The 23,233-nt window shown below is 53.9% G+C and overlaps 1 protein-coding gene across 1 annotated transcript in view; it reads left to right on the plus strand.

Moving 5' to 3' along the window:
* The window catches only part of LOC144950434 (inactive rhomboid protein 1-like), a 72,727-nt gene that overhangs the window by 25,879 nt on the left and 23,615 nt on the right, over positions 1-23,233 (plus strand). Inside the window, exons 3-6 of the mRNA XM_078880541.1 lie at positions 3,417-3,559; positions 5,037-5,247; positions 8,322-8,549; positions 22,711-22,833. Of these exons, the coding sequence (XP_078736667.1) occupies positions 3,417-3,559; positions 5,037-5,247; positions 8,322-8,549; positions 22,711-22,833 (705 nt within the window). The remainder of the gene's footprint in view (positions 1-3,416; positions 3,560-5,036; positions 5,248-8,321; positions 8,550-22,710; positions 22,834-23,233) is intronic.

The following is a 23,233-nucleotide window of genomic DNA, read 5'->3' on the forward strand; positions in this document are numbered from 1 at the left end:
TTTCGCTGCTGGATATTTTTTTCCGCCCGGGGACGACCGCTTGTGTTGCGATCGAAACGTCGTGACGTATTATTTTGTTTTGTTTTCCTACCTACGTGACTTTACCTAAAGAATCAAAGAGTATAGCGGCCACGTCCTTAAAAGGCATGCTGATTTCTCAATGCAGTGGAAAAAACCGGAGAAAACCTGAGAGAATTCCACACGATCACAGGGAGAACACGCAAACTCCACATGTACAGCCGGTGTCAGGGTTTCGATCAAACTCACGACCTCCTGTATACCAGGCGAGGTGGTCAACATCTCCCAGGATCTGGAAATCGAATCCACGACCTCCTGTAGGCCAGGCGAGGTAGTCAACATCTCCCAATGTTTGTGATGGAACCCACGACCTCCTGTAGACCAGGCGAGGTAGTCAACATCTCTCATGCTAATCGAACCCACGACCTCCTGTAGACCAGGCGAGGTAGTCAACATCTCTCATGCTAATCGAACCCACGACCTCCTGTAGACCAGGCGAGGTAGTTAACATCTCCTATCCACCGTGGCGCGCCGCACATTTACAGATTTGATTGCGACAACGTGTTACGACATCGGAGCAATGTCGTAAGTTTTGACCTCCGATGGTATTATTTCTCATAACTTCCGAGCGAATGACGGTTGTTCCCGTGGGCGCTTGTAAAGTTTGGTTGGTTCGTGAGTTAGTTGTGTTGTGCTATCAGGATTGTGAAAGCGTGTTTTGGGTTCTGAACGTATGCGTGTAATGTCTGGAACCACGTGTTTGGAGTTGGTCATCCCCCCGCTCTTCCTCAGCATACCAGCACCCAGAGCATGTTATGACATCGAAGCAACGTGACAATCTCTGTTTATGTTAAGATTTTTTCTTTTGTTTTGTTACGAAACTCCCGAGCGAATCAGAGTTTCTGTCGTGGGCGTTTGTGAAGTTTCGGGGAATCTTGACGGAGAGCGGTCGGGGTGCGTGGGCTGCGCTCACTCAAGCGTCTATGGGGGATGTCACAAATGTTTTGGCTGTAACTTCCTTCATTTATTTTTCACGAAAGTCCTCAGCGGGAAATTCTTGTAAAACGGCCGTTAACAAATAAAACCAATCGATCAAACTCACCTCATTCAGACGCTGTCTTTCCGACAGACCTGTTCGCTGTCTTTCCGACAGCCCTGTTCTTCCCCCTGAGGACGGCTGCTTGCGTTGTGGCCGAAACGTCGTGAGAATTGTATTTTGTTACGTTTTATTTTTAGTATTTTATTATTTCCCTTCGACGTGACTGTTCGGTAAGGTCACGTAGAAGGGAAATAATAAAAATCAAACAATAAAATTCTCAGAAAATTTTGGAAACATTTTCTTGTTGTGGCTTTCACACCTGATGACGATTGCTTGTGTTGCAGTCGAAACGTCGTGAGAATTGTATTTTGTAATGTTTTATTTTTTATTATTTTATTACTTCCCTTCTACGCGACTTTACCGAAAGAACCAAGAAGATGAATTTCTGCAGTCACGAAATATTTAAATCGAAATTTCACCCCTATAAGGTGGGCCATGTCTGTACCATTGTCTTTGTGTCTGTGGCCATGCCTCGTGTCAATATATTTGCCTATTTCGGTAGCCATTCATCTCTGTCTTTGTGCCCCAGCTGCGAATACTCTGCCTGTGTTTTTTTTTTGCTACGAACGCTGTGACCATGTGCGGTGTTGTCCGTGTCATGGGCACCATGTCCATGTCGTTACCATTAGCCGCATGTCTTGCGTTTGTTTTCTGTGGGGAGCGGCAGCGTAGGCTCGCGCGATGTGCTGCGAATCTGGCGACCCGAGTTCGATTCCCACTGGTGTCTATGTATGCTTGTGTAGTCTATCATGGGGCGCCATGGTGGTGAGATGTTAACTCCCTCGCCTGGTATTCGGGAGGTCGTGGGTTCGATCCCGACCCAGACGCCTGCTGCTGTATATCTGGAGTTTGCGTGTCTCTCTCATCATCATCACGCTGGCTAGGAGATGTTAACTACCTCGCCTGGTGTACAGGAGGTCGTGGGTTCGATCCTGACCCAGACGCCTGCTGCTGTATATTTGGAGTTTGCGTGTCTCTCTCTCATCATCATCACGGTGGCTAGGAGATGTTAACTACCTCGCCTGGTGTACAGGAGGTCGTGGGTTTGATCCCGACCCTGACGCCTGCTGCTGCTGTATATTTGGAGTTGCGTGTCTCTCTCTCTCATCATCATCATCATCACGGTGGCTAGGAGATGTTAACTACCTTGCCTGGTGTACAGGAGGTCGTGGGTTCGATCCCGACCCAGACGCCTGCTGCTGTATATTTGGAGTTTGCGTGTCTCTCTCTCTCATCATCATCACGGTGGCTAGGAAATGTTAACTACCTCGCCTGGTATACAGGAGGTCGTGGGTTCGATCCCGACCCTGATGCCTGCTGCTGTATATTTGGAGTTTGCGTGTCTCTCTCTCTCATCATCATCATGGTGGCTAGGAGATGTTGACTACCTCGCCTGGTGTACAGGAGGTTGTGGGTTCGATCCCGACCCAGACGCCTGCTGCTGTATATCTGGAGTTGCGTGTGATCCCGGTAGTCGTGCGGATTTCTCTCCGGGTCCTCCGGTGTTTCCCCTCCACGTTTAGAAACACGGGTTTAGAGGATTTGGCTGCTGTAATTTCAACATGATAAGCCACTTCGTTGAGCTATCATATGTGTAGACCCGGTCGCTTCTGAAAAAGAGCTACCATGTAGCTCAGCGGGCCTTTCCTGATCAAAACACATTCCTGCGGAGGGAGCTGGTAGGAACGTTGGGTTGCTCGGTCAATGGCCAGGGTCAACGGCGGCGTGGTGTATTCCGCAAATATGGCCGACTGTGAGGGCGGGCACAAGCCGGCGTGAGTAGGTTAAACGTTGAGTTTTATAAGGGCACCACGGGGTGACCAGCCCCTCCCCACCCAGCCCCACCCCTCCCACTCCCCACCCCTCCCACTCCCCACCCAGCCCCACCCTCCCCACCCTGCCCCTCCCCACCCTCCCCTCTCCACCCAGCCCCACCCCTCCCATTTTTGGATGCACGATGGACGGACGGACACAATAATCCCCTGTGGGCTGGTGGAACCAGGTGGTTCCTACCAGTAAAATCATGAGCTGTCTCTGTGTGTGTGTGTGTTGTCTGTCTCATTAACCCCGTGTCTATGTCCGTGTGTGTAGTCTATCATGAACTATGTCTGTGTGTATTGTCTGTCTCATTAACCCGTGTCTATGTCTGTGTGTGTAGTCTATCATGAACTATGTCTGTGTATTGTCTGTCTCATTAACCCCGTGTCTGCGTGTGTAGTCTATCATGAGCTACGTCTTTGTGTGCGCGTGTGTGTTGTCATGCCTGTCTCGGTAACCCCGTGTCTGTGTCTGTGCTCAGCCTCTGCAGGGGTCGTCGGGGCTGTACCACCGGAGCGTGAGCGTACCGACCGGACCGGGAGGACCCTTATCCCCGCCGGAGCCATCGCGCCCACGCCATGGCCCCTTCCAGAGACAGGCCTCCCTGGCTCAGTCCATCCGAAGGTGCCGTCCGATTCCTTCTCCCGGACAGACATCCGCTCGTCTGTCGCGCTCGCGGGGTGCCGGCTGTCTTGTGGCAACTCCAAACTCTAAGCGCAGTTTCTTTTTTCTTGGCTCTTTCGGTAAAGTCACGTAGAAGGGAAATAATAAAATAATAAAAATAAAACATAATTAAATAATAAAAATAAAACACAATAAAATAATTCTCACGACGTTTCGGCCACAACGCAAGCAGCCGTCCTCTGGTGAATAACAGGTCTGTCGGGGAGACAGCGTCTGAATGAAACACCACCACGCTTGGAGCGTCTATTTAAGTTGGGTTGGAAGGGGAAGAGCGCCTTGACAAAATAATTTGCATATCAAGAGGAATTTAGCATATTTATGGGAAATGCAGGTATGTGATTAGTACTACTTGTGAAATGCGTAGGAGGTGGGCGGGGGGTTTAAAGTCATATTATGCCCGTGCATTATGCAGGATTAGCAGCATCAAAGGGAGGGGATAGGGGTAGCATTAATAAAGGGAAGGAATGTTAATAGTATGTAGCTGCAGTAACTAAACAACCACGTAAGTTACAGCAGCAGAGGTTAGTGCATTTACAGCAGCAGAGGTTAGCGCATTTTCTTTTTTGAACCAGGCAAGGCCCGCTGATCTACGTAGCTGTTTTTCTAAAGGGACTTGGCGATCACCAATGATAGCTCAACGAAGTGGCTTGTCATCGCGTGCAGATTTATAGCAGCCACATAACTCCGAGCCAGAGGTCGCAAACGGGTTTTGATTCCTTACCCGTACCCGGCCACACCAGGGTCGCAAACGGGTACCCGTACCTTACCCGATACCCGGCTACCCGTACCCTACCCGTACCCGGCCGGGTATCGGGTAGGGTACGGTTACCCGATTGTGACCTCTGGGATGAAGCCATGTTGCAGGCGCGGGTGGGTTGATTCTAGGCACTTGAATTGTGAGAAGAGACAAGACGTTGGGAAATGAGTGACAAACGGTGACTCACCAGTGACTCATGGCCTACCCGTACCCGGCCGCACCAGGGTCGGCTGGGTACGGGTATCGGGTACCCAGTTGCGACCTCTGCTCTGAGCGCACGTCGATTCTAAATGTCGGGGAAAAACCAGGGGACCCCTGGTTCCCGAGCGTTCTCGTCGAGAACGCTTGCGAAATGTGGAGCCATCTTCTTGGTTCTTTCGGTAAGGTCACGTAGAAGGGAAATAATAAAATAATAAAAATATAAAACAATAACATTCTCACGACGTTTCGATTGCAAAGCAAGCAATCATCATCTGGTGTGACAACCACAGCAAGAAAATTTTCCCAAAATTTTCTGAGAATTTTTTTTGTTTCATTTTTATTCTTTTAACATTTCCCTTCCACGTGACCTTACCGAAACAAACGGTCTAGTTTTGCTTTAGTTTGCCCCGCTCGGCTCGGGGAGAGATTGAATCGCTGACCGGCATCGGCGTGCCGCAGGGGGACGGCCGTGTGGTTCGGGGTGGACAAGGAGGGCGGCCCTGTGTCGCGCCAGCAGCGCTGGCACCAGCGGAGCCTCCGCCACTGCAGCCAGCGCTACGGACGCCTCAAGCCCGAGGTGCTGCGCGACCTGGAGCAGCCGAGCGGGAGCGAGCTGGGCTCCTTCGGCGGCATGGAAGTTCCCGCGCAGCAGATGCAGCGGATGCACAGGGTGCGTACGCGTGCTAATCAGAGGTGCGGGGGGAGGATGTCAAATTGTGGGTCTCTGCGTGAGTCTACGGGTCTCTGTGTGAGTCTACGGGTCTCTGTATAAGTCTACGGGTCTCTGTGTGATGTTATGGGTCTATGCGTGAGTCTATGGGTCTCTGCGTGAGTCTGTGGGTCTCTGTGTGAGTCTACGGGTCTCTGCGTGAGTCTACGGGTCTCTGTAGTGAGTCTATGGGTCTCTGCGTGAGTCTACGGGTCTCTGTAGTGAGTCTATGGGTCTCTGTAGTGAGTCTGTGGGTCTCTGTGTGAGTCTACGGGTCTCTGTAGTGAGTCTATGGGTCTCTGCGTGAGTCTACGGGTCTCTGTAGTGAGTCTACGGGTCTCTGCGTGAGTCTATGGGTCTCTGTAGTGAGTCTATGGGTCTCTGCGTGAGTCTACGGGTCTCTGTAGTGAGTCTATGGGTCTCTGCGTGAGTCTACGGGTCTCTGTAGTGAGTCTATGGGTCTCTGCGTGAGTCTACGGGTCTCTGTAGTGAGTCTATGGGTCTCTGTAGTGAGTCTGTGGGTCTCTGTGTGAGTCTACGGGTCTCTGTGCTAGTCTATGGGTCTCTGTGTGAGTCTATGGGTCTCTGTATAAGTCTACGGGTCTCTGTGTGAGTCTATGGCTCTCTGTGTGAGTCTATGGGTCTCTGTGTGAGTCTATGGGTCTCTGTGTGATTCTATGGGTCTCTGTGAGTCTATGGGTCTCTGTGTGATTCTGTGGGTCTTTCTGTGAGTCTATGGATCTCTGTAGTGAGTCTATGTGTCTCTGTGTGAGTCTATGAGTCTTTGTGTGACTATATGGGTCTCTGTGTGCGTCTATGGGTCTCTGAGTCTATGGGTCTCTGTGTGAGTCTATGTGTCTCTGTGAGTCTATGGGTCTCTGTGTGAGTCTATGGGTCTCGGTGTGAGTGTATGGGTCTCTGTGTGAGTCTATGGGTCTCTGCGTGAGTGTATGGGTCTCTGTGTGAGTCTGTGGGTCTCTGTATAAGTCTACGGGTCTCTGCGTGAGTCTGTGGGTCTCTGTAGTGAGTCTATGGGTATCTGTAGTGAGTCTATGGGTCTCTGCGTGAGTCTATGGGTCTCTGTGTGATGTTATGGGTCTCTGCGTGAGTCTATGGGTCTCTGTGTGATGTTATGGGTCTCTGTGTGAGTCTATGGGTCTCTGCGTGAGTCTGTGGGTCTCTGTGTGAGTCTACGGGTCTCTGTGTGATGTTATGGGTCTCTGCGTGAGTCTATGGGTCTCTGTATAAGTCTACGGGTCTCTGTTGTGAGTCTATGGGTCTCTGTAGTGAGTCTATGGGTCTCTGTAGTGAGTCTATGGGTCTTTGTGTGATGTTATGGGTCTCTGTGTGAGTCTATGGGTCTCTGTGGGAGTCTATGGGTCTCTGTGTGAGTCTATGGGTCTCTGTGTGAGTCTATGGGTCTCTGTGTGAGTCTATGGGTCTCTGTGTGATGTTATGGGTCTCTGTGTGAGTCTATTGGTCTCTGTGTGAGTCTATGGGTCTCTGTGTGAGTCTATGGGTCTCTGTGTGAGTCTATGGGTCTCTGCGTGAGTCTATGGGTCTCTGTGTGAGTCTGTGGGTCTCTGTGTGATTCTATGGGTCTCTGTGAGTCTATCGGTCTCTGTGAGTCTATGGGTCTCTGTGTGATTCTGTGGGTCTTTCTGTGAGTCTATGGATCTCTGTAGTGAGTCTATGTGTCTCTGTGTGAGTCTATGAGTCTTTGTGTGACTATATGGGTCTCTGTGTGCGTCTATGGGTCTCTGAGTCTATGGGTCTCTGTGTGAGTCTATGTGTCTCTGTGAGTCTATGGGTCTCTGTGTGAGTCTATGGGTCTCGGTGTGAGTGTATGGGTCTCTGTGTGAGTCTATGGGTCTCTGCGTGAGTGTATGGGTCTCTGTGTGAGTCTATGGGTCTCTGTGTGAGTCTATGGGTCTCTGTGTGAGTCTATGGGTCTCTGAGTGAGTCTATGGGTCTCTGCGTGAGTGTATGGGTCTCTGTGTGAGTCTATGGGTCTCTGTGTGAGTCTATGGGTCTCGGTGTGAGTGTATGGGTCTCTGTGTGAGTCTATGGGTCTCTGTGTGAGTGTATGGGTCTCTGTGTGAGTCTATGGGTCTCTGTGTGAGTCTATGGGTCTCTGTGTGATTCTATGGGCCTCTGTGTGATTTTATGGGTCTCTGTGTGATTCTGTGGGTCTTTCTGTGAGTCTATGGATCTCTGTAGTGAGTCTATGTGTCTCTGTGTGAGTCTATGAGTCTCTGTGTGACTATATGGGTCTCTGTGTGCGTCTATGGGTCTCTGAGTCTATGGGTCTCTGTGTGAGTCTATGTGTCTCTATGGGTCTCTGTGTGAGTCTATGGGTCTCTGTGTGAGTCTATGGGTCTCTGCGTGAGTCTATGGGTCTCTGTGTGAGTCTATGGTACTCTGCGTGAGTGTATGGGTCTCTGTGTGAGTCTATGGGTCTCTGTGTGAGTCTATGGGTCTCTGTGTGAGTCTATGGGTCTCTGTGTGAGTCCATGGGTCTTTGTGTGGCTCCGCCCTCGGACACGCCCCCTTTCTGGAACCTTCTAGCGGGTTCCCGGGGCTTCCCGATGGGCCCCTTCCGTGACCTTTCCCCTTGAGATGTCCCCCTGTCGTCGAGATCGTGGCCTGCTGACGTGGGTACAGCCGTACACCGCAGTTACCCTTTTCCGTCAGCAGCCAGCGCTATGCCACTGCGCGTGTGTGTTGAAGTTCCTTCGCGCCATACGTAGCCAACCGTTCTCATTGGAGGGGCAAGGACAACAAGGGGGTGAGTGAGCGTGACCCTAGTGCTGGTCTCTAACGGCACTTGCCCCCAACGGTCTGTTCAGGCTCTCTACGACGGATCTTCGCATCTTTGTCCACGGCGGTTAGCTGGCGCTGCGCCGCGAAACCCTACGACGCGCGTTTTCGGTTCCCGCTCTCGGCTCGGCGATTGTCCGAACCGGTCCCGGGCCTCCCCTAGGTCGACTCGGCCTCGACTTTGCCGCCAACCAAACGTGACGCCCCCCCCACAGGTGGTGGACCCGCTGGCGAGAGGCCGTCAGTTCCGAGCGCCGGACGCGGAGTCGGAGGGCCTGCACGTCCCGTTCACCCCGCGCACCCCGCTGTCGCCCCGCACGCCGGGAGGCATTTCCCACGCCTCGTTCACCAGCTCGCGCTCCGCCATCGGCCGCTTGCCCACGCGGCGCAAGCGCGAGTCCGTCGCCAAGATGAGCTTCAGGGCGGCGGCGCTGCTAGTGCGGGTGAGAGCAGTTCTGCCAGCGTCAACCTCGGTCCCTACATCACCGTGAGCCATAGCCCCTACACCACTGTGAGTCATAGCCCCTACACCAGTGTGAGTCATAGCCCCTACACCAGTGTGAACCATAGCCCCTACACCAGTGTGAACCATAGCCCCTACACCAGTGTGAGCCATAGCCCCTACACCACTGTGAGTCATAGCCCCTACACCAGTGTGAACCATAGCCCCTACACCAGTGTGAGTCATAGCCCCTACACCAGTGTGAACCATAGCCCCTACACCAGTGTGAGTCATAGCCCCTACACCAGTGTGAGCCATAGCCCCTACACCAGTGTGAACCATAGCCCCTACACCAGTGTGAACCATAGCCCCTACACCAGTGTGAGCCATAGCCCCTACACCAGTGTGAACCATAGCCCCTACACCAGTGTGAACCATAGCCCCTACACCAGTGTGAGTCATAGCCCCTACACCAGTGTGAACCATAGCCCCTACACCAGTGTGAGTCATAGCCCCTACACCAGTGTGAACCATAGCCCCTACACCAGTGTGAGTCATAGCCCCTACACCAGTGTGAGTCATAGCCCCTACACCAGTGTGAGCCATAGCCCCTACACCAGTGTGAACCATAGCCCCTACACCAGTGTGAGCCATAGCCCCTACACCAGTGTGAGTCATAGCCCCTACACCAGTGTGAGCCATAGCCCCTACACCAGTGTGAGCCATAGCCCCTACACCAGTGTGAGCCATAGCCCCTACACCAGTGTGAGCCATAGCCCCTACACCAGTGTGAGTCATAGCCCCTACACCAGTGTGAGCCATAGCCCCTACACCAGTGTGAACCATAGCCCCTACACCAGTGTGAGTCATAGCCCCTACACCAGTGTGAGTCATAGCCCCTACACCAGTGTGAGCCATAGCCCCTACACCAGTGTGAGTCATAGCCCCTACACCAGTGTGAGTCATAGCCCCTACACCAGTGTGAGTCATAGCCCCTACACCAGTGTGAGTCATAGCCCCTACACCAGTGTGAGTCATAGCCCCTACACCAGTGTGAGCCATAGCCCCTACACCACTGTGAGTCATAGCCCCTACACCAGTGTGAGCCATAGCCCCTACACCAGTGTGAACCATAGCCCCTACACCAGTGTGAGCCATAGCCCCTACACCAGTGTGAGCCATAGCCCCTACACCAGTGTGAGTCATAGCCCCTACACCAGTGTGAGTCATAGCCCCTACACCAGTGTGAACCATAGCCCCTACACCAGTGTGAGTCATAGCCCCTACACCAGTGTGAGTCATAGCCCCTACACCAGTGTGAGTCATAGCCCCTACACCAGTGTGAGTCATAGCCCCTACACCAGTGTGAACCATAGCCCCTACACCAGTGTGAGCCATAGCCCCTACACCAGTGTGAGTCATAGCCCCTACACCAGTGTGAGTCATAGCCCCTACACCAGTGTGAACCATAGCCCCTACACCAGTGTGAGCCATAGCCCCTACACCAGTGTGAGCCATAGCCCCTACACCAGTGTGAACCATAGCCCCTACACCAGTGTGAGCCATAGCCCCTACACCAGTGTGAGTCATAGCCCCTACACCAGTGTGAACCATAGCCCCTACACCAGTGTGAGTCATAGCCCCTACACCAGTGTGAGCCATAGCCCCTACACCAGTGTGAGTCATAGCCCCTACACCAGTGTGAGTCATAGCCCCTACACCAGTGTGAACCATAGCCCCTACACCAGTGTGAACCATAGCCCCCACACCAGTGTGAGCCATAGCCCCTACACCAGTGTGAGTCATAGCCCCTACACCAGTGTGAGTCATAGCCCCTACACCAGTGTGAGTCATAGCCCCTACACCAGTGTGAACCATAGCCCCTACACCAGTGTGAGTCATAGCCCCTACACCAGTGTGAGTCATAGCCCCTACACCAGTGTGAGCCATAGCCCCTACACCAGTGTGAACCATAGCCCCTACACCAGTGTGAGTCATAGCCCCTACACCAGTGTGAACCATAGCCCCTACACCAGTGTGAGTCATAGCCCCTACACCAGTGTGAGCCATAGCCCCTACACCAGTGTGAGGCATAGCCCCTACACCAGTGTGAACCATAGCCCCTACACCAGTGTGAGTCATAGCCCCTACACCAGTGTGAACCATAGCCCCTACACCAGTGTGAACCATAGCCCCTACACCAGTGTGAGTCATAGCCCCTACACCAGTGTGAGCCATAGCCCCTACACCAGTGTGAGTCATAGCCCCTACACCAGTGTGAACCATAGCCCCTACACCAGTGTGAGTCATAGCCCCTACACCAGTGTGAGCCATAGCCCCTACACCAGTGTGAGTCATAGCCCCTACACCAGTGTGAACCATAGCCCCTACACCAGTGTGAGTCATAGCCCCTACACCAGTGTGAACCATAGCCCCTACACCAGTGTGAGTCATAGCCCCTACACCAGTGTGAACCATAGCCCCTACACCAGTGTGAACCATAGCCCCTACACCAGTGTGAGTCATAGCCCCTACACCAGTGTGAACCATAGCCCCTACACCAGTGTGAACCATAGCCCCTACACCAGTGTGAGTCATAGCCCCTACACCAGTGTGAACCATAGCCCCTACACCAGTGTGAACCATAGCCCCTACACCAGTGTGAACCATAGCCCCTACACCAGTGTGAACCATAGCCCCTACACCAGTGTGAGTCATAGCCCCTACACCAGTGTGAACCATAGCCCCTACACCAGTGTGAGTCATAGCCCCTACACCAGTGTGAGCCATAGCCCCTACACCAGTGTGAGTCATAGCCCCTACACCAGTGTGAGTCATAGCCCCTACACCAGTGTGAGCCATAGCCCCTACACCAGTGTGAACCATAGCCCCTACACCAGTGTGAACCATAGCCCCTACACCAGTGTGAGTCATAGCCCCTACACCAGTGTGAGTCATAGCCCCTACACCAGTGTGAACCATAGCCCCTACACCAGTGTGAGTCATAGCCCCTACACCAGTGTGAGTCATAGCCCCTACACCAGTGTGAACCATAGCCCCTACACCAGTGTGAGTCATAGCCCCTACACCAGTGTGAGTCATAGCCCCTACACCAGTGTGAGCCATAGCCCCTACACCAGTGTGAGCCATAGCCCCTACACCAGTGTGAGCCATAGCCCCTACACCAGTGTGAACCATAGCCCCTACACCAGTGTGAACCATAGCCCCTACACCAGTGTGAGCCATAGCCCCTACACCAGTGTGAACCATAGCCCCTACACCAGTGTGAGCCATAGCCCCTACACCAGTGTGAGTCATAGCCCCTACACCAGTGTGAGCCATAGCCCCTACACCAGTGTGAGCCATAGCCCCTACACCAGTGTGAGTCATAGCCCCTACACCAGTGTGAGCCATAGCCCCTACACCAGTGTGAACCATAGCCCCTACACCAGTGTGAGTCATAGCCCCTACACCAGTGTGAGTCATAGCCCCTACACCAGTGTGAGCCATAGCCCCTACACCAGTGTGAACCATAGCCCCTACACCAGTGTGAGTCATAGCCCCTACACCAGTGTGAGTCATAGCCCCTACACCAGTGTGAACCATAGCCCCTACACCAGTGTGAGCCATAGCCCCTACACCAGTGTGAGTCATAGCCCCTACACCAGTGTGAGCCATAGCCCCTACACCAGTGTGAGCCATAGCCCCTACACCAGTGTGAGTCATAGCCCCTACACCAGTGTGAGCCATAGCCCCTACACCAGTGTGAACCATAGCCCCTACACCAGTGTGAGTCATAGCCCCTACACCAGTGTGAGTCATAGCCCCTACACCAGTGTGAGCCATAGCCCCTACACCAGTGTGAGTCATAGCCCCTACACCAGTGTGAGTCATAGCCCCTACACCAGTGTGAGCCATAGCCCCTACACCAGTGTGAGTCATAGCCCCTACACCAGTGTGAGTCATAGCCCCTACACCAGTGTGAGTCATAGCCCCTACACCAGTGTGAGTCATAGCCCCTACACCAGTGTGAGCCATAGCCCCTACACCAGTGTGAGTCATAGCCCCTACACCAGTGTGAACCATAGCCCCTACACCAGTGTGAGTCATAGCCCCTACACCAGTGTGAGTCATAGCCCCTACACCAGTGTGAGTCATAGCCCCTACACCAGTGTGAGCCATAGCCCCTACACCAGTGTGAGTCATAGCCCCTACACCAGTGTGAGTCATAGCCCCTACACCAGTGTGAGTCATAGCCCCTACACCAGTGTGAGTCATAGCCCCTACACCAGTGTGAACCATAGCCCCTACACCAGTGTGAGTCATAGCCCCTACACCAGTGTGAGTCATAGCCCCTACACCAGTGTGAGTCATAGCCCCTACACCAGTGTGAGCCATAGCCCCTACACCAGTGTGAACCATAGCCCCTACACCAGTGTGAGCCATAGCCCCTACACCAGTGTGAGCCATAGCCCCTACACCAGTGTGAGTCATAGCCCCTACACCAGTGTGAGTCATAGCCCCTACACCAGTGTGAGTCATAGCCCCTACACCAGTGTGAGCCATAGCCCCTACACCAGTGTGAGTCATAGCCCCTACACCAGTGTGAACCATAGCCCCTACACCAGTGTGAGTCATAGCCCCTACACCAGTGTGAACCATAGCCCCTACACCAGTGTGAGCCATAGCCCCTACACCAGTGTGAGTCATAGCCCCTACACCAGTGTGAGTCATAGCCCCTACACCAGTGTGAGTCATAGCCCCTACACCAGTGTGAGTCATAGCCCCTACACCAGTGTGAGCCATAGCCCCTACACCAGTGTGAGCCATAGCCCCTACACCAGTGTGAGTCATAGCCCCTACACCAGTGTGAACCATAGCCCCTACACCAGTGTGAACCATAGCCCCTACACCAGTGTGAGTCATAGCCCCTACACCAGTGTGAACCATAGCCCCTACACCAGTGTGAGTCATAGCCCCTACACCAGTGTGAGTCATAGCCCCTACACCAGTGTGAGTCATAGCCCCTACACCAGTGTGAACCATAGCCCCTACACCAGTGTGAACCATAGCCCCTACACCAGTGTGAGTCATAGCCCCTACACCAGTGTGAGTCATAGCCCCTACACCAGTGTGAGTCATAGCCCCTACACCAGTGTGAACCATAGCCCCTACACCAGTGTGAACCATAGCCCCTACACCAGTGTGAACCATAGCCCCTACACCAGTGTGAGTCATAGCCCCTACACCAGTGTGAACCATAGCCCCTACACCAGTGTGAGCCATAGCCCCTACACCAGTGTGAGTCATAGCCCCTACACCAGTGTGAGTCATAGCCCCTACACAGTGTGAACCATAGCCCCTACACCAGTGTGAGCCATAGCCCCTACACCAGTGTGAGTCATAGCCCCTACACAGTGTGAACCATAGCCCCTACACCAGTGTGAGCCATAGCCCCTACACCAGTGTGAGTCATAGCCCCTACACCAGTGTGAACCATAGCCCCTACACCAGTGTGAGCCATAGCCCCTACACCAGTGTGAACCATAGCCCCTACACCAGTGTGAGCCATAGCCCCTACACCAGTGTGAACCATAGCCCCTACACCAGTGTGAGCCATAGCCCCTACACCAGTGTGAACCATAGCCCCTACACAGTGTGAACCATAGCCCCTACACCAGTGTGAACCATAGCCCCTACACCAGTGTGAGTCATAGCCCCTACACAGTGTGAACCATAGCCCCTACACCAGTGTGAGCCATAGCCCCTACACCAGTGTGAGTCATAGCCCCTACACCAGTGTGAACCATAGCCCCTACACCAGTGTGAGCCATAGCCCCTACACCAGTGTGAGTCATAGCCCCTACACCAGTGTGAACCATAGCCCCTACACCAGTGTGAGCCATAGCCCCTACACCAGTGTGAACCATAGCCCCTACACCAGTGTGAGCCATAGCCCCTACACCAGTGTGAACCATAGCCCCTACACCAGTGTGAGCCATAGCCCCTACACCAGTGTGAACCATAGCCCCTACACCAGTGTGAGCCATAGCCCCTACACCAGTGTGAGCCATAGCCCCTACACCAGTGTGAACCATAGCCCCTACACCAGTGTGAGCCATAGCCCCTACACCAGTGTGAGCCATAGCCCCTACACCAGTGTGAACCATAGCCCCTACACCAGTGTGAACCATAGCCCCTACACCAGTGTGAGCCATAGCCCCTACACCAGTGTGAACCATAGCCCCTACACCAGTGTGAACCATAGCCCCTACACCAGTGTGAACCATAGCCCCTACACCAGTGTGAACCATAGCCCCTACACCAGTGTGAACCATAGCCCCTACACCAGTGTGAACCATAGCCCCTACACCAGTGTGAGCCATAGCCCCTACACCAGTGTGAACCATAGCCCCTACACCAGTGTGAACCATAGCCCCTACACCAGTGTGAGCCATAGCCCCTACACCAGTGTGAACCATAGCCCCTACACCAGTGTGAACCATAGCCCCTACACCAGTGTGAACCATAGCCCCTACACCAGTGTGAGCCATAGCCCCTACACCAGTGTGAACCATAGCCCCTACACCAGTGTGAACCATAGCCCCTACACAGTGTGAACCATAGCCCCCACACCAGTGTGAACCATAGCCCCTACACCAGTGTGAACCATAGCCCCCACACCAGTGTGAACCATAGCCCCCACACCACTGTGAACCATAGCCCCTACACCAGTGTGAACCATAGCCCCCACACCAGTGTGAACCATAGCCCCCACACCAGTGTGAACCATAGCCCCTACACCAGTGTGAACCATAGCCCCTACACCAGTGTGAACCATAGCCCCTACACCAGTGTGAACCATAGCCCCTACACCAGTGTGAACCATAGCCCCTACACCACTGTGAACCATAGCCCCTACACCAGTGTGAACCATAGCCCCTACACAGTGTGAACCATAGCCCCTACACCAGTGTGAACCATAGCCCCTACACCAGTGTGAACCATAGCCCCTACACAGTGTGAACCATAGCCCCTACACAGTGTGAGCCATATCCCCTACACCAGTGTGAACCATAGCCCCTACACCAGTGTGAACCATAGCCCCTACACAGTGTGAACCATAGCCCCTACACCACTGTGAACCATAGCCCCTACACCAGTGTGAACCATAGCCCCTACACCACTGTGAACCATAGCCCCTACACCACTGTGAACCATAGCCCCTACACCAGTGTGAACCATAGCCCCTACACAGTGTGAACCATAGCCCCTACACCACTGTGAACCATAGCCTCTACACCACTGTGAACCATAGCCCCTACACCACTGTGAACCATAGCCCCTACACCAGTGTGAACCATAGCCCCTACACCAGTGTGAACCATAGCCCCTACACCAGTGTGAACCATAGCCCCCACACCACTGTGAACCATAGCCCCTACACAGTGTGAACCATAGCCCCTACACCACTGTGAGCCATAGCCCCTACACCACTGTGAACCATAGCCCCTACACAGTGTGAACCATAGCCCCTACACCACTGTGAACCATAGCCCCTACACAGTGTGAACCATAGCCCCTACACCACTGTGAACCATAGCCCCTACACCACTGTGAGCCATAGCCCCTACACCACTGTGAACCATAGCCTCTACACCACTGTGAACCATAGCCCCTACACAGTGTGAACCATAGCCCCTACACCACTGTGAGTCATAGCCCCTACACAGTGTGAACCATAGCCCCTACACCACTGTGAACCATAGCCCCTACACCACTGTGAACCATAGCCCCTACACCACTGTGAACCATAGCCCCTACACAGTGTGAACCATAGCCCCTACACCACTGTGAGCCATAGCCCCTACACCACTGTGAACCATAGCCTCTACACCACTGTGAACCATAGCCCCTACACCACTGTGAGTCATAGCCCCTACACAGTGTGAACCATAGCCCCTACACCACTGTGAACCATAGCCCCTACACCACTGTGAACCATAGCCCCTACACAGTGTGAACCATAGCCCCTACACAGTGTGAACCATAGCCCCTACACCAGTGTGAACCATAGCCCCTACACCACTGTGAACCATAGCCCCTACACCACTGTGAACCATAGCCCCTACACAGTGTGAGCCATAGCCCCTACACAGTGTGAGCCATAGCCCCTACACCAGTGTGAACCATAGCCCCTACACCACTGTGAACCATAGCCCCTACACAGTGTGAACCATAGCCCCTACACAGTGTGAACCATAGCCCCCACACCAGTGTGAACCATAGCCCCTACACCACTGTGAACCATAGCCCCTACACAGTGTGAACCATAGCCCCTACACCACTGTGAACCATAGCCCCTACACAGTGTGAACCATAGCCCCTACACAGTGTGAACCATAGCCCCTACACCACTGTGAACCATAGCCTCTACACCACTGTGAACCATAGCCCCTACACCACTGTGAACCATAGCCTCTACACCACTGTGAACCATAGCCCCTACACAGTGTGAACCATAGCCCCTACACAGTGTGAACCATAGCCCCTACACCACTGTGAACCATAGCCCCTACACAGTGTGAGCCATAGCCCCTACACAGTGTGAGCCATAGCCCCTACACCACTGTGAACCATAGCCCCTACACCACTGTGAGCCACAGCCCCTACACAGTGTGAACCATAGCCCCTACACCACTGTGAGCCACAGCCCCTACACAGTGTGAACCATAGCCCCTACACCACTGTGATCCATAGCCCCTACACCACTGTGAACCATAGCCCCTACACCACTGTGAACCATAGCCCCTACACCAGTGTGAACCATAGCCCCTACACAGTGTGAACCATAGCCCCTACACAGTGTGAACCATAGCCCCTACACCACTGTGAACCATAGCCCCTACACAGTGTGAACCATAGCCCCTACACCAGTGTGAACCATAGCCCCTACACCAGTGTGAGCCATAGCCCCTACACAGTGTGAACCATAGCCCCTACACCACTGTGAACCATAGCCCCTACACAGTGTGAACCATAGCCCCTACACCAGTGTGAACCATAGCCCCTACACCAGTGTGAGCCATAGCCCCTACACAGTGTGAACCATAGCCCCTACACCACTGTGAACCATAGCCCCTACACAGTGTGAACCATAGCCCCTACACAGTGTGAACCATAGCCCCTACACCAGTGTGAACCATAGCCCCTACACAGTGTGAACCATAGCCCCTACACCAGTGTGAACCATAGCCCCTACACCAGTGTGAACCATAGCCCCTACACAGTGTGAACCATAGCCCCTACACAGTGTGAACCATAGCCCCTACACAGTGTGAACCATAGCCCCTACACCACTGTGAACCATAGCCCCTACACAGTGTGAACCATAGCCCCTACACAGTGTGAACCATAGCCCCCACACCAGTGTGAACCATAGCCCCTACACAGTGTGAACCATAGCCCCCACACCAGTGTGAACCATAGCCCCCACACCACTGTGAACCATAGCCCCTACACCAGTGTGAACCATAGCCCCTACACCAGTGTGAACCATAGCCCCTACACAGTGTGAACCATAGCCCCTACACCACTGTGAACCATAGCCCCTACACAGTGTGAACCATAGCCCCCACACCACTGTGAACCATAGCCCCTACACCAGTGTGAACCATAGCCCCTACACCACTGTGAACCATAGCCCCTACACAGTGTGAACCATAGCCCCTACACCAGTGTGAACCATAGCCCCTACACAGTGTGAACCATAGCCCCTACACCACTGTGAACCATAGCCCCTACACAGTGTGAACCATAGCCCCTACACAGTGTGAACCATAGCCCCTACACCAGTGTGAACCATAGCCCCTACACCAGTGTGAACCATAGCCCCCACACCAGTGTGAACCATAGCCCCTACACCAGTGTGAACCATAGCCCCTACACAGTGTGAACCATAGCCCCACACCACTGTGAGTCATAGCCCCCACACCTGTGTGAACCATAGCCCCTACACAGTGTGAACCATAGCCCCTACACCACTGTGAACCATAGCCCCTACACAGTGTGAACCATAGCCCCACACCACTGTGAGTCATAGCCCCCACACCTGTGTGAACCATAGCCCCTACACCAGTGTGAACCATAGCCCCTACACCAGTGTGAACCATAGCCCCTACACCAGTGTGAACCATAGCCCCTACACAGTGTGAACCATAGCCCCTACACCAGTGTGAACCATAGCCCCTACACCAGTGTGAACCATAGCCCCTACACAGTGTGAACCATAGCCCCCACACCAGTGTGAGTCATAGCCCCTACACAGTGTGAACCATAGCCCCTACACCACTGTGAACCATAGCCCCTACACAGTGTGAACCATAGCCCCTACACCAGTGTGAACCATAGCCCCTACACAGTGTGAACCATAGCCCCTACACCACTGTGAACCATAGCCCCTACACAGTGTGAACCATAGCCCCTACACCAGTGTGAACCATAGCCCCTACACAGTGTGAACCATAGCCCCTACACCAGTGTGAACCATAGCCCCTACACAGTGTGAACCATAGCCCCTACACAGTGTGAACCATAGCCCCTACACCACTGTGAGTCATAGCCCCCACACCTGTGTGAACCATAGCCCCTACACCAGTGTGAACCATAGCCCCTACACCAGTGTGAACCATAGCCCCTACACCAGTGTGAACCATAGCCCCTACACAGTGTGAACCATAGCCCCTACACCACTGTGAACCATAGCCCCTACACCACTGTGAACCATAGCCCCCTACACCACTGTGAACCATAGCCCCCACACCACTGTGAACCATAGCCTCTACACCACTGTGAACCATAGCCCCCACACCACTGTGAACCATAGCCCCTACACCACTGTGAGTCATAGCCCCTACACAGTGTGAACCATAGCCCCCACACCACTGTGAGTCATAGCCCCTACACCAGTGTGAACCATAGCCCCTACACCAGTGTGAACCATAGCCCCTACACCAGTGTGAACCATAGCCCCTACACCAGTGTGAACCATAGCCCCTACACCAGTGTGAACCATAGCCCCCACACCACTGTGAGTCATAGCCCCTACACCAGTGTGAACCATAGCCCCCACACCAGTGTGAACCATAGCCCCTACACCAGTGTGAACCATAGCCCCTACACCACTGTGAACCATAGCCCCTACACCAGTGTGAACCATAGCCCCTACACCAGTGTGAACCATAGCCCCTACACCAGTGTGAACCATAGCCCCCACACCAGTGTGAACCATAGCCCCTACACCAGTGTGAGTCATAGCCCCTACACCAGTGTGAACCATAGCCCCTACACCAGTGTGAACCATAGCCCCTACACCACTGTGAACCATAGCCCCCACACCACTGTGAACCATAGCCCCTACACCACTGTGAACCATAGCCCCTACACCAGTGTGAACCATAGCCCCCACACCAGTGTGAACCATAGCCCCTACACCACTGTGAACCATAGCCCCTACACCAGTGTGAGCCATAGCCCCCACACCAGTGTGAGCCATAGCCCCCACACCAGTGTGAACCATAGCCCCCACACCAGTGTGAACCATAGCCCCCACACCACTGTGAACCATAGCCCCCACACCAGTGTGAACCATAGCCCCTACACCAGTGTGAACCATAGCCCCCACACCAGTGTGAACCATAGCCCCCACACCACTGTGAACCATAGCCCCTACACCAGTGTGAACCATAGCCCCTACACCAGTGTGAACCATAGCCCCCACACCAGTGTGAACCATAGCCCCTACACCTGTGTGAACCATAGCCCCTACACCAGTGTGAACCATAGCCCCTACACCAGTGTGAACCATAGCCCCTACACCAGTGTGAACCATAGCCCCTACACCAGTGTGAACCATAGCCCCTACACCTGTGTGAACCATAGCCCCCACACCAGTGTGAACCATAGCCCCTACACCAGTGTGAACCATAGCCCCTACACCAGTGTGAACCATAGCCCCTACACAGTGTGAACCATAGCCCCTACACCAGTGTGAACCATAGCCCCTACACCAGTGTGAACCATAGCCCCCACACCAGTGTGAACCATAGCCCCTACACCTGTGTGAACCATAGCCCCTACACCAGTGTGAACCATAGCCCCTACACCAGTGTGAACCATAGCCCCTACACCAGTGTGAACCATAGCCCCTACACCAGTGTGAACCATAGCCCCTACACCAGTGTGAACCATAGCCCCCACACCAGTGTGAACCATAGCCCCTACACCTGTGTGAACCATAGCCCCTACACCAGTGTGAACCATAGCCCCTACACCTGTGTGAACCATAGCCCCTACACCAGTGTGAACCATAGCCCCTACACCAGTGTGAACCATAGCCCCCACACCAGTGTGAACCATAGCCCCTACACCAGTGTGAACCATAGCCCCTACACCACTGTGAACCATAGCCCCTACACCAGTGTGAACCATAGCCCCTACACAGTGTGAACCATAGCCCCCACACCAGTGTGAACCATAGCCCCTACACAGTGTGAACCATAGCCCCCACACCAGTGTGAACCATAGCCCCTACACAGTGTGAACCATAGCCCCCACACCAGTGTGAACCATAGCCCCTACACCAGTGTGAACCATAGCCCCCACACCAGTGTGAACCATAGCCCCTACACCTGTGTGAACCATAGCCCCCACACCAGTGTGAACCATAGCCCCTACACAGTGTGAACCATAGCCCCTACACCAGTGTGAACCATAGCCCCTACACCAGTGTGAACCATAGCCCCTACACCAGTGTGAACCATAGCCCCTACACCAGTGTGAACCATAGCCCCTACACCAGTGTGAACCATAGCCCCTACACAGTGTGATCCATAGCCCCCACACCAGTGTGAACCATAGCCCCTACACAGTGTGAACCATAGCCCCTACACAGTGTGAACCATAGCCCCCACACCAGTGTGAACCATAGCCCCTACACCAGTGTGAACCATAGCCCCTACACAGTGTGAACCATAGCCCCTACACCAGTGTGAACCATAGCCCCTACACGAGTGTGAGCCATAGCCCCTACACCAGTGTGAACCATAGCCCCTACACCACTGTGAGCCATAGCCCCTACACCAGTGTGAACCATAGCCCCTACACAGTGTGAACCATAGCCCCTACACAGTGTGAACCATAGCCCCTACACCACTGTGAGCCATAGCCCCTACACCAGTGTGAACCATAGCCCCTACACAGTGTGAACCATAGCCCCTACACCAGTGTGAACCATAGCCCCTACACCAGTGTGAGCCATAGCCCCTACACCAGTGTGAGCCATAGCCCCTACACCACTGTGAACCATAGCCCCTACACAGTGTGAACCATAGCCCCTACACCAGTGTGAGCCATAGCCCCTACACCAGTGTGAACCATAGCCCCTACACCACTGTGAACCATAGCCCCTACACAGTGTGAACCATAGCCCCTACACCACTGTGAACCATAGCCCCTACACCAGTGTGAACCATAGCCCCTACACCAGTGTGAGCCATAGCCCCTACACCACTGTGAACCATAGCCCCTACACAGTGTGAACCATAGCCCCTACACAGTGTGAACCATAGCCCCTACACCACTGTGAACCATAGCCCCTACACCAGTGTGAACCATAGCCCCTACACCAGTGTGAGCCATAGCCCCTACACCACTGTGAACCATAGCCCCTACACCAGTGTGAACCATAGCCCCTACACCAGTGTGAGCCATAGCCCCTACACCACTGTGAACCATAGCCCCCACACCAGTGTGAGCCATAGCCCCTACACCAGTGTGAGCCATAGCCCCTACACCACTGTGAACCATAGCCCCTACACAGTGTGAACCATAGCCCCTACACCACTGTGAACCATAGCCCCTACACCAGTGTGAACCATAGCCCCTACACCAGTGTGAACCATAGCCCCTACACCAGTGTGAACCATAGCCCCTACACCAGTGTGAACCATAGCCCCCACACCAGTGTGAACCATAGCCCCTACACCAGTGTGAACCATAGCCCCTACACGAGTGTGAACTAATGCCTTACCGCCGATGTTTACCGATGCCACCGCCGTGGTCTCAACTCCGAACGCGCCGATTGCGAATGTGCGTGTGAGCAGGGCCGCTCGCTGAGGGAGGCCAACCTCCTGAGGCCCCAGCTTGGCCGCCAAAGCTTCCCCAAGGCGAGCTTTGCCGAAGACGACACGGCGGACGAGGACCCAGACACCTCCTTCTTCAGCAAGGTGAGGGCTCCGGCTTGCTGGGAGGAGAGATCCTCACACGCCACGCCACGCGTGTCACCCACGCCACACACACACACACACGTCGCTTGTGCCACGCACACACAGGTCACACACGCACACACGTCACACACACACAGGTCACCCACTCCACACACACACACACACACGGCGCATGTGCCACGCACACACAGGCCACGCACACACACACGCCACACACACACACACACGTCGCATGTGCCACGCACACAGAGGCCACACACACACACGTCACACATGCCATGCACGTACGTCACACATGCCGTGCACACACAAGACACACACCCAAACCACACACACCATACACAACACACACAACACACACAACACACACACACCAATACCACACACATACACACCGCAC

The sequence above is a fragment of the Lampetra fluviatilis genome, chromosome 58 (genome assembly GCF_964198595.1).
Source record: "Lampetra fluviatilis chromosome 58, kcLamFluv1.1, whole genome shotgun sequence".
Classification (NCBI taxonomy): Eukaryota; Metazoa; Chordata; class Hyperoartia; order Petromyzontiformes; family Petromyzontidae; genus Lampetra; species Lampetra fluviatilis.